This window comes from Lynx canadensis, chromosome D1 (assembly GCF_007474595.2).
Source record: "Lynx canadensis isolate LIC74 chromosome D1, mLynCan4.pri.v2, whole genome shotgun sequence".
Classification (NCBI taxonomy): domain Eukaryota; kingdom Metazoa; phylum Chordata; class Mammalia; order Carnivora; family Felidae; genus Lynx; species Lynx canadensis.
Window position 1 is genome coordinate 75,861,068 of NC_044312.2, and position 12,539 is coordinate 75,873,606.

Here is a 12,539-nt window from a genome sequence, read left to right on the forward strand (position 1 = left end):
CACTGAGGCAATCTGGATATAATCCGAATGTGAGATTTAATAGCAAGCCCCATCTCAGGTGATTTTTGGAGCTACTCCCCTGGTTAAGGATTACCGCTCTCCATTGGTGCCCCCTGCATATCAAAAAATAGGTGAATTGACTTATCAGAAAACTCGGGTTAATTCCTCCAGTGGCCTTGTGCTGCCCAAAGGGCCTTACGCTGGGCCATTTGGAACTCTACCCTCTGCTCCAGAAGACTCAGGGTGAGGTCTCTTACATCATCGTTATTATTCCAAAAGTGTGTTTTGCTCCTCACAAAAGCCATTGAAATCCAGTATTGTTTCAAAGTAAATATTTAGTCTTACCACACACCACCGGCAGCCCTAACGTGTTTTATTGTCTGCCGTCTTTCTCACAGGCCAAGCTGTATTTGTTTTTCTAGGCCAAACTACTCAAAGCCACCTTCTCTGGGTGTTTTTATACCACTCGTGTTTGTTTTCCTGGGAATGTGAGAATGGCACTTGGTAAGAAGGCTGTTGTGTGGCTTTGAACCAGGCTCGGGACGGCCTCTCGGCCTGTGTTTTCACAGTTGCTCGTGACCTAAAGTCGGTCCTTTCTCTCGACAGCAAAATGCAAACCTCTAGCTCTTCAGAGCAAACACGGCTTCTTCTTGAGTTTGCAAAAACACTTCTCAATAGCTAGTCTTCTTGGGTTAGGTTTTTGTCTTTAACTGAACGGAAAGTGCGAGTGCCTACAAGTAGAGGCCTGGGTGGCAATCAAAGAATTAAGATAAATGGAAATTCAGTCCTTTAAATTTAACCTTGGCGTTCCTTTGAAATGGCAAGGTTAACAGTCATTTCTTTTCACCGTCTTTGCCCTGGCCCTGTTTCCTTCATCCGCTGTGTAAACTGTCTTAAACTGATTGGCTTTGCCATATTCTCCCCACAAGCTGAAGCGTATCTCTTGATTTCAAACTGCATCGACGTTTTCTCAATTTTTAATGATGAGAGGGCAATGCAGTCAGAAACTGACTAATCCACTTAATATTTTTATTATAAGCGGTCCTGCTCCCTGATAACTCCTACAGCTGTTAGAAAAAAGACCCAACAGTTTATGCTGGATATGTCTTCTCCTCACCTGTCCCTGCTTGATGAGGTCTAGTGACCAAGAGCTCTGACTTCTCTCCCATCTCTCCTCTTTCAAGTGACATGTCTGCTGACCCTCTCCACAATCCAGGACAGTGTCCCACCCCTCCCCTGGTTGTTACCTCACTTTTATTCTTCACTGAGCACCTCGGTCCTACGTTCCTCTAGAATGTTACATATGTGGTCAGACCTTACTTCTCCCTCCTCCCCAGACTCCCACTTCCTCTGCCTCCTATATCTTCCCACCCCTCTCCTAGAGCCCTTTCTTGATCTCTCCCCACCTGTGTTCTCATCCTATTTTTTATTGTTTTCCCAGCCCCAAACCTCTTCCTTCCCCCCAAAGTGTCCATTCATTCCTGTGTTTTGCAATTCCATAACAGTACAGACCATTTTCGCCTGTGTTGTTTCACTTAAGGCTCACGATAACCCTGGGAGGAAAACAGACATCGCCCCCATTTTATAGATGGAGAAACAACAGTCAGTAGGATCAGCTCACTTGTCCTTTCTTTATTCTCGGTTTTAACCATATTATCAGGATCCTCAGTCAACCAACCGATATTTCACCTGCTGCTGTACGGAGGAAGGAAGAGGCTTCATGTTAGGACACAGGCTTGCATCTTACCCTTGAAGAAGGTTGCGGAGAAAGGGGCAGACAGAAAAACATCGCATTTCTCAATTCTAAGATACATGTTTTTTTCCTACATTTTTAACATGTCTGAAAGTGGGATACGTATTTTTCAAGATGTCCTAGCACTATAGAGAATAGTGGTGTGTCTGATGTCGTGTTCTAACAGAAGCGTATAAAAGTAGAGAGGGGCCTTGGGGGAAAGTCCTAACTCCCTGGAGGAACAGGGGAAGGTTTCTCCAAGGAGGTAGCAGATGGGCCTTTCGGGTGACTTTTTATTAACCAGAATTATAACAAGCAAAATAATGCCAACCGCTTTGTTCATCCATTTGTTTTTTTTAATTTTTTTTTAACGTTTTATTTATTTTTGAGACAGAGACAGAGCATGAACGGGGGAGGGTCAGAGAGAGAGGGAGACACAGAATCCGAAACAGGCTCCAGGCTCTGAGCTGTCAGCACAGAGCTCGACGCGGGGCTCGAACTCACGGACCGTGAGATCATGACCTGAGCCGAAGTCGGACGCTTAACCGACTGAGACACCCAGGCACCCCTTTGTTCCTCCATGTGTACAAACATGCTTGATATGAGCCTCTCCTGTGAGCTTGGCATTTAGTGAACAAAAGTGCCGTAGAGCAGAGGAGATAGAAATGAAGCAGCAGTCACAGGAATGCATGTGTCTCTGACGGTGACACCATAATGCACATAGGTCAGCAGCCCACGTGCTTTTGAGGGTGAACGTGAGAGAGCCGTCATGAAGGCGTGAGCTTACATCTCTTGAGAAGGTTGTGTAAAAATTAGGGAGACAGTAGGGAAAGCACATATGAAGGCCCTGAGGTGGGAAGCAGCATGGGATTTTTGAGGATGTGAAAAGCTGGAGTGACTGGATCCCAAAGAGAGATGGAGACTGGGGCTCCAAGGGCTGAAGAATTAGGCAGGGGCTAACTCACATGGCCCCGGTGAGGATTGCAGTCCTTAAGACCCAGCACCCAATAGGCTCTCTTGCCTTGCAGGGTGATCTAACTGAGGTGGTGTCTTTTCTCCTCCAGGCTCACCTGGTGGCAGCCTTTGAACAGAGTCTTGGAAACATGACAATCAGGCTCCAGAGTTTGACCATGACGGCTGAGCAAAAGGTAAAGGAAGAAAGGGTGCTTCCCTCCTCCCTGCTTTGGGATGAACAGCAAACCTAAGAATAATATTCTCTTTGGTTCCAGAGAGTAGTAGAGATTTTAGTGCACTTGAACTATGGGAATTGAATCGTGAAGAGTAGGTCTGTTGAGTGCAAAAGTGACCTAAACGAAGGGGCGGCCCCAGCACCCGTGACCCATCTCACAGTCCTATTTCTACGGCTTCTGTGTGCTTATGTGCCCGTTGAAGATTGATGCAACCTAAATACATGGGACAGAGGTTTTGTGGAACTCCTTCGTTCCCTCCCCGCCTGTGCTGAAACTGAGTCGCACTTCTTTTGAGCTCGGTCCAGAATGATGGTAGGGTGACCGGTATTTTTTTCTGTTCCCCAGGATTCAGAGCTGAATGAGTTAAGAAAAACCATTGAGCTGCTAAAGAAACAGAACGCAGCTGCTCAGGCTGCCATTAATGGAGTAATTAACACACCAGAGCTCAACTGCAAAGGTAAAGGAAGGAGAGCAGCCTTCTAGACCAACAACCTGCCTGCCCTTAGGAGCCCTCCCCTGACAACACACGCTGCAGTCTCCCTGCCCCAGGGTGTGTGTCCACGTCAGTCAGTCAGGTCCTGGGAGGCAAACACTTTGAATCCAGTAACTCCAGGCCTCCGGGAAGGTAGCTCTTCTGGCTCAGCCTCTTCCCTGCTGTGTCTCAAAAACGGAAGAAAATACGTTTCATCGGCAAAGTGGCGAAGTGTTTCGCTTCGCCTGTGTCCTTATGCCTGAAGCCCTTAACCTCAGTCGTGCTCTGGTATTTCCATATTGACTCGGGCTACCCTGAAGTAGGCATCTCTTGTTTGCCCAGGAAAATCTTCCCGAGCGAATTGCTTCATCCGCGTGTGTCTTACTTGTGGGGAGAAATGGAGTTGGGAGGCGGAGTTACCCTCCACCTCCCACAACGGTGGCCTTAGTGGTCATGGTAGAAGTAACGGTGATAGCTAGCACTTAAGGAACACGCGCTGTGTTCTAAGCCCCTCCGCTCAGTGTTTTCAATTATTAGTTATCTCGTTCGCTTCCGCAACAACCTTATGAGTGCAGTGCTGGTCCTCTCTGCATCGGGCTGCTTGAGTCACTTCCAGAGTATAAGATGCAGAAGTGGGACTGGAACCCAGGTCTCTCCGACTCTGACACCAGTGCTCTTAGATTTCGTTCTGTGCTTGTGCAGAAAACTGGCTGCAAATTTTATTTCGGTGTCACTGCTCTTTCAGACAGTGTGATTTCTGGCGTCACCGTTATTTCAGCTGTCAGGCCTCCTGAAGAGTAATGACAGGATCGAAATGGGAGGGATTGGCAAGAGCCGGCCAGCCCGAGGAAGCGCAAGGGGCATTCCAGGAAGAGGGAATAGTACACGTTAGGACCCCGAGATGAGATGGGCTCGGCATCTCCAAGGAGCCAAAAGAAGGCTCGTGAAGCAGGAGCGTACAGAGCAGAATGGGGCTCGGGGTGGCCTGACAATACAGGTGACTTGTCACGGTTCAGAAACAGGATTGGGTGCCTGTCTCAAGCTTGAGAGAGCTGGTGTTAGGGGGGGATTGTCTTGAAGCCTCCCCTGACTTCTGTTTGATGAAGCGGATAGAATGGGCCCTCATTGAATTGACTAAAGGGGGCATAACTTCCACCTGCTCACGGATCTTCAAACCAGCTGCTGAGAGCAGAAGGTGGTGTCTAATGGGAAATACTCGGGTGTGTGTGGATTCAGGTATAAAAGCCATTCCCTGGGACAAAGGACTGGGCTCCAGGCAGCAGCTGCTGATCTCCTGCCTTGGGTCTCCAGGAAATGGTACCTCCCAGTCTGCAGACCTCCGCATCCGCAGACAGCACTCCTCTGACAGCGTCTCCAGCATCAACAGTGCCACCAGCCACTCCAGTGTGGGCAGCAACATAGAGAGTGACTCGAAGAAGAAGAAGAGGAAGAATTGGGTGAGTGTGCATCCCAAGACTTCCGTGGGTCCTAGCAGACCAGTGCCCCCCCCTCCCCCCGAAAGAGCCCAGGCTCGCTCTTAACTTCAGAGCATAGGCCTTTGAGAGCGGGTCCAAAGAAGCCCATGGATAGGTTTCTACCAAATTCAGTGCTGTGCTCAGCCAAACACCAGGACTTACGAAACCACCACCACCTTGTAGTTTTTCTGTTTCATGAGACTTTACGTGGCATACTCATCTTCCATTTCATATACATGTTATGTCGTCATCATCCCATGCTATAGCCACAGAGTTCCAGGCACTAGAGCAAGGGTACTCTGCAGTGGTTTCTTCTTAGCTATTCTGGGGTGGAGGGTGTGTGTTACCAGTTATCCCGTCATCATTGATAATCCTTATCTGCTTACTGACACAATTGACTGCTGTGACAGCGTTAAACCAACTTTTCTCTAAACAATTTTTGACCGTGTCCTGTAAGTAAAAGTGTCATGGTGTAGGGGCGCCCGGGTGACTCAGTCCGTTAAGCATCCACTCTTGGTTTTGGCTCAGTTCATGATCTCACAGTTAGTGAGTTGGAGCCCCGTGTCAGGCTCTGCACTGACAGTGAGGAGCCTGCTTGAGATATTCTCTCTCTCTCTCTCTCTCTCTCTCTCTCTCTCTCTCTCTCTCTCTCTCTCTCTCTCTCTCTCTTTCTCTCTCTGTCTTTCTCTCTCTCTCTCTCTCTCTCCCCAAGAAAGAAAGAAACATTAAAAAAAAAGTGTCACAATTTAGATGTTAGGAGTTAGGACAAGGTTTTAAACTGGAGAGTTGTACTTCAAAACAGCGAGTTTGATAGACCCAGTTTCCAATACATTGTTTCTCCATGTTTCCATAATCCCAATGAACTGCTTGAATTTCTGTGCTGTGGTGTCTGGAGCAGTTTTTTTCCCATTCTCCTGGAAATAGTTCACACGCCCGCCATTTTTTTTTTAAGTAAGCTCTACCCCCACCATGGGGCTTGAACTCACCATCCTGAGATCAAGAGTTGCACAGTCCACAGACTGAGCCAGCCAGGAGCCCCCTACCCACCCAGTTTTGGTTGTGTGGAGGCTGTGGAGTTCTGAGACATTTGCTGCCCCCTGTCTTCAGCACAGGGATACCCCAGATTGATCTGAAGGGGGCTAGTGCTCAAAGGGCCCCATCTGTCAGTGCTGACCGCATCGTGTGTTCAGAGTAGCTTCAACGTCCTCATTCATCCCACATACTTCTCCCTCATTTCGTGTTATCTTGGATGGGTGGCGAGGTCTACCAATAGAGGAGTTGAGGTTTGAGTGATTTCGGTTATTGATCGCTTGCGCTGGAAGACTGTAAGGCCGGTTCAGTGCAACCCTGTCCTAATGATTAAATTTTTTCTTTGTTACTAATGGCTTTCAGTCAACTCCTTCGCCGTGCCTTTTAGAGGATTAACGTATGTTGCTGTTTCTAATATATTGTTGGTAACTATGGTCTGACTTGATTGTCAAGGTGATGAGAGAGAATTCTTTTCTATGAAAAACAGTGTATATCCATTTTCTCCAATTCAAAAAATAAAACATATTTATTTGCTTTAAGACAGTTCCAGGTTATCGGTAGAATTGGGGAGGATGGATAATTGACACTCTCAGATCATCCCAAAGCTTAATTCCGTCTGATCTTTGCAATCTCCTCTTCCACCCGGCCTTTTACCACAGGGAGAGGCAAGGATTTAGGTTGATGGCTTGTGTACTAGATCCTTCTGTTTCTATAACTGGAAATACGGTGAAAAGCAGGAAATGGGAACTTGATCAACCACACGCTGGACATGCCATTCGTTATGGATGAAATCCTGATGGGTAAAAAAAATCCCATTAATTATTTCAGAATGGCCTGTTTCTGAATTCTTTAATGGCTAAGAAAACCTCCAGGATGTTTTCAGAAGGAAAGAAGGATTTTAGGAAAAAGGAAATCCCCTTTTTAAAAGACCTTTTTTTAAGACAAAACTTAACTTTTCGGCTCTAGAAAATACGTGCTTGTGGCTTTCAGAGAAGACCCTGCACTTTAACTCTTGATTCTCATTAGAATAAATACTCTCGTTGGACTTTTCAGATCCGTCGCATGATGTGGGAAATTTGTGAGGTACCAGTTCCCTGTACCCAATATGGCTAATGAATTTCTCACAAATACCCACTGTTTGAGTAGTAAGCGAGGTGGCTAGTTCCCTGCTTGTTCTTACGCGTATGCCAGGATAGCGGGAACTCCTGAGATCTTCCAAAGGGCTGCATTGGGGCCTAGTGCAGCAGTGAAGCCCTTCTTGCTGAGAGAAGAAGACACAGACATGCCAAAAACAAGTTAAGGTGCAGAGAGATGGCTGATAAAAGACACAGGGTGAGAAGCACAGGAAGGTGAGGGCCGTCATTTCAACTAGACAAAGAAGCTGGAAGAACTCGGACTATAGGGCCTTCCAGAAGCACTAGTCCTTGCCTTTCCTCACGGAGGAAGATGCCCCTAATGCCCTGAAAGATTCACGTTCTTACCAGAAACCTCCTGTGTGTGTGGTGTTTATCATTAGCCATGTCGTGTCTGAGAAGTCCGAAGCTTTCCCTGTCACTGGCTTTCTCTGTTAAAAATTGTCTTTTTTCCTTCCCCTCCCCCATTTTTGCTTGCGTTTTCCCTGGCAGGTCAATGAGGTAAGCAAGACCACCGTTAATATCAGATACCAAGCTAACCCATCCATTGATATGACTAATCTCACCCGCATCCGCCACCATGTCTGAGCATCCTGCTTTGTTGCTGTGTAACCTCATCCTCCCGACATCCATCTGCTGAGCCAGGCTCTGTCTTGCTGTTGGCATCTAGCCTCGAAGCAGGAGTAGGCGTGGAATGTCACCCACAGGTCCAGTCCTTTGAGCTGTCAGCACCAGATAACTCTTCTTCCCTTACTGCACTGATTCAAGAGAGCTGTTGGGAACCTCTGTCATTGGTTGGGGGGTGGGGGGGAGTCGTGGGAGAATTAATTGCTCTTTTGTCTGCATGTCTCTGTGTTGCCGAGGCCTGGGTGTTGGGTGGCAGCCCGTGCCAGGCTGACAGTCTCGGATATTCAGTTACGCAGCTCCTTCAAGCAAGCCTTCGGGAAGAAGAAGTCCCCCAAGTCTGCATCCTCTCATTCAGACATCGAGGAGATGACAGATTCTTCGTTGCCTTCCTCGCCAAAGTTACCACACAATGGCTCCACGGGTTCCACTCCGCTGCTGAGGGGCTCTCACTCCAACTCCCTGTAAGTCTGTCTGTCAGGGACACACGCTGGGCTGATGATGCCTTTGGCCTCTAGGAACTCCCTCAAACCGGAAGGGCTAGGTGTCCTGTTAGGATGCGTCTGCCCCTTGGGGCCTTGTATGTCGTGCTTCACAGGACTGGGCATTTTCCACCAATGTTTCAGGACTGGAGAGGTTGAAAGAGAAAGGAATCTTCCGTTGTCCCAGTGGCGTTGCTGTAGCAGCCATGAGCAAGTTGCTTAACCTCTCTGTTTACGTTGTTTTATTTGCCAAAGTAGGATAATGGTTCTTGGCTACTTATCCTGTCCTAAGGATTGAACGATATAAATGGATGGGAAAGAACTACAACCATCTTACTGGGAGGAAAGATGGTGATACACGTGTTCACAGTTTTTGCTGAAGTTCCAGTTCATTTTCGTGACAGAGCGTAAAGAGACGATGCCATTCTTCTGTGATCAAAATTTGGTGTTGACTCTTTTCTCCAAGGTCAACACTCAGCATTTGGAAGTTAAAAAAATGGAGAAGACTCGGTGACAATTGTCTTTACCAAAGGGTTCTATCTTTGGTTAAATGATTCATCTCCATGAACTCCCCTAGTGAATTAACATACAGTGCAGTATTGGTTTCAGGAGTAGAATTCAGTGATTCATCATTCACATACAACACCCAGTGCTCATCACAGCAAGTGCCCCCCTTAATACCCATCCCCCATCTAGCCCATCTCCCATCCACCTACCCCTGTCGACCCTCTGTTCTCTATTGTCAAGAGTCTCTTGTGGTTTGTTTCCATCTCTTCTCTCCCTCCCTTCCCATATGGTCATCTGTTTTGTTTCTTAAATCCCACCACGTATGAGTGAAATCATAGGGTATTTGCCTCTCACTGATTGATTTATTTCACTTAGCATAATACATTCTAGCTCTATCCACGTCATTACAAATGGCAAGATTTCATTCTTTTTGATGGCTGAGTGGTTTACTGATTAACTGAAATCTACGGGTAGTAAATTTTAGATGAGTCAGTTTGTACAGAGCTCCTCGGGAGCGCCGCTGCTCCTGTTACGTGAGATAGGCGTTTGCTCACGTGACCTTGGCTTCTCTGCTATTCCCCTTGGCAACTAGGTAGGTAGAAGGGAAGAGTCGCCAACCTCCCATGATTTCCACTGAGCACCCACTGATCATTGCTCCATCAGAGGTATAGGGAGACAGTCCTGTGCCCCATCTAATAACAGAAGGCCCAGACTCCACAGACAGAAGTGCGTCAGGAATGGCTTGGGATGGACAAGTGGGGACCCAGGTGTCAGCTCCTGGAATAGTGAGAAAGATTACCCTTGCCCCATAGGACTGCATTCCCTTAGAGACCATGAGTATACCAGGCCAAGAGTGAAAGACCTGGAGCTCGTGTGGTTTGCGGTACCGTTAGTAAGATGAGCCAGTACCCAGGAGAAGAGAGCTGCTGTGGCTGGGGTCCAAACAGCCACTGAGCTAGGGTTGGACAAGGGAGTGGGTCGTTGTAGACACCTCGGTTTCCTCAATGGTAAAAAGGAGATTAATTACATCTGCTTCCCTGGATCCTCGTGAGGGCCTAGTCAGACACTGTGCCTAAAGGGCCTCCTTCCTCTTCTCCTTCAGTCTCAGGAAGCCAGGTATGTGGTGCTGACTCTAAGTCCGCTTAGCCATCCAGCCGCCGGAGCTGAAGACAGCAGCACCTGCTGATGACAGCAGCCTGCATAAGTGTCCGAAGGCCAGCTTACCAGATGGGTGCATGCCCTGTGAGCAGGGGGCTCGGCCAAGTCTTTGCAGCGCACCAGCCACGTGGTCACCGTGGAAGACAGAAAGTGGAAGACAGGAAAACAGCCTAAGGCCTTGAGTTTTTAGCAGTCCCACCCACCCATGAAGTATGGCTCTGTTGGGGGGTCTCCATTTTACTTACATTAGCAGCTCCACTGAGGACAGGGCCACAGTGCGTCTAGGCCCGTGTTCTTGTGTAAAGAATTAGGTAAATGCCCAAGAGTGTGAGTCCTATTTGACCCGCTAGGTGCCTCAGAAGTTAATAAGAGGCCAGTTGCCTGTGACACACATGCCATCATCCCAGAGCACCTCAGTTTGTCTGACCAGGAGAAAAAGGAACTCGCCTGTTCCTTATTTATGGATTTAAACATTGTATGTAACAACCCATGTAAGCGGGGCACAACTCTAGATGTTCTGAAGAGGCCTAAGGTGATGCTCACCAGAGTCCCACCCCTAGGGATTAGGGACCAGCGGGGACACCACCCAGTGTAGCTGTTTTACTTCCGAGCTTCTGCTCTGGCTCTGTGCCAGTCACCGGTTACAAGGGCATACAAGACAGATAAAGTTCAGTTCTCGTAGACCAGGGCGAAAAGCAGACATCGAACAAGTAAATCTGAATGAACTAGAAAACAGCTCAGGGTTAGGTTAATGCTAGGAATTAAAATAGGGTGTTGGGATACGGAGTACTACAGCAACTGTAGACAGAATGGTCCGGAAAGGAGGTGACATTGCAGCTGAGATCTTCAAGACAAGAGAGACCGTTGGTTAGTTCTGGTCAGTGACCCTAGCTGCTGTAATACATGGAGTCCCAAAGCTCAGAACCCAGTTCTGAGTCGGGCAGCCTGCGTGGAAGACTCCTTCCATCTGGATTCAGCCATCCCACTGGATCTGAGTCTTTCGCTGAGTGCTCTGTGTTCAGCCAGCAGGTGAGGTGGGGGAGGGGAGAGAGTGCAGGGGTTTCTAAGAGGGGTTTCTCTTAGAGAGTTTTATGGGCCAGACCTAGAGGAGACACATGTCCTCTCTGTCCACAGTCCACTGAACAGGGTCATCCCACCCACAAGGGAAGAAATGAAATCTCCGCACCCAGGAGGGAAAGGAAATAGACTGTGGGGAGCAGGGCAGCCTTCGCCCCAGATAGTGCAAGGAGCCTCAGGTGGAGACTGGGAACAAGGGATGGCCAGTGTGTGGCCAGTGTGGCTGCGGCATGGTTAGGAAGTAGGAAAGTGGTAAGAAAGGAGGCCATGGAGATAGGCAGGGCCAGACCACGGGAGACTTTGAAGTCAAAGTAAATTTGCATCTGCTTCTATGTGTGATGGGTTATCAGCCGTTGGAGAGGTTTCTTTTGTTTGTTTGTTCTTGAAGTTTATTTAAGTAATCTGTACACACAATGTGGGGGTTGAACTCACGACCCCGACTTCAAGAGCCACTTGCTCTAGCGACCGAGCCAGCCAGACAGCGCATTCACTGGAGAGTTTTAAGCAGGAATGTAAGATCCTCTGAATTCATGTTTCACAAAGATCAGTCTCCTTTCTGTAGATAAGGAATAGAGAGGAAGGGCAACCACATAAGAGGCCAATAGCACTCTCCTCCTCATCCTCCCCACGATGGCCTGGTTCGTGTCCTTTGAGCACTCTAATCACACCCCCTTGCCCTTTCTTTGTTCTCTGCCTGGTACACTCTTCCTCTAGATATTCTCTTCCTTCACGTCTCTGTTCAGTGTTACCTTTTCAGTAATGCCTTGTCTGTGCACCTTGTGTAAAATAACGCCCCCATGACCGCCAGCACTCCCCATCACCTCCCTTTCCCCTGTTTTATTTTTTACCATGGCACATACCACCACCTGACGTGTAGATTGCCCCAGGTTATTTGTTTTTTGTACCCCCCCCCTCCGCCAACACACACACCGCCACCCAAAAATCTACAGTATAAGCTGCATGGAGGTAGATACCATTGGATTTGTAGACGTTCAGATCGTAAGTGAAACAAATGGTAATTCATAGCACAGGTGAGTTTAAGATGTGTTCAAGAAGAAAGTTGACAGCACATGGTGATGTGGAGTGTGAGGGGAAAGAGAAGAATAACCCTTGAATATTCCTAGATTTGCAAATTGAGTACCTGGGTATGTGAAGGTATTGTTTCTTGAATCGGTAAGAGGTGCAGATGGGGCAGAGTGGGGGGAGCATCAGGAGCTCTGGTTTGGCTATTTGAAGTCAGAGCTGCTCAGGAGGCATCCACATGGACATGCCAACCATCCTGGGACTCCTGGAGGCGTAGATCTGGTGGACATGGGCTCATAGGTGGTATTGAAAGCTGGAATCTGGAGGGTTCTCTCCGGGGTTGAATGGAGATGGAAAAGAGCCAGAGGGCCAAGGACTGAACTTTGGGTGCTCTGAAGAGAAAGGAGAGCAGCCAGTGAGATGAGAGGAGGTAGGAGGAAAACAGAAGCAGAGAGAAGAAACTTCTGGTAGCAGGGTCAAGTGCTGCTGGGTGGCCAGGGAGGATGAGGAAGAGAAAGAGATGATGCCGCACTGGGCTGTGCAGCGCCCCCAGCGGCCGCTGCGAGAAGGCTCCCTCCAAACCACTTTCCCCGGAGGGATCGGGTGGGGGCAGACTCTGGGCACTGCTGACCTTCTC

General features: G+C 48.3%; 1 protein-coding gene across 6 annotated transcripts in view; it reads left to right on the plus strand.

Annotated features, from left to right (window-relative positions):
• NAV2 (neuron navigator 2) overlaps positions 1-12,539 on the plus strand; it is a 397,314-nt gene that overhangs the window by 353,571 nt on the left and 31,204 nt on the right. For 3 of the 6 annotated variants that reach the window (XM_030331654.1, XM_030331656.1, XM_030331658.1), the window contains 5 exons: positions 2,797-2,880; positions 3,268-3,379; positions 4,706-4,851; positions 7,524-7,532; positions 7,947-8,119. In XM_030331654.1, coding sequence (XP_030187514.1) covers positions 2,797-2,880; positions 3,268-3,379; positions 4,706-4,851; positions 7,524-7,532; positions 7,947-8,119 — 524 coding nt within the window. Of the gene's footprint in view, positions 1-2,796; positions 2,881-3,267; positions 3,380-4,630; positions 4,852-7,523; positions 7,533-7,946; positions 8,120-12,539 lie in introns of all 6 variants that reach the window. The other 3 variants (XM_030331655.1, XM_030331657.1, XM_030331653.1) reach the window with 2 other exon arrangements.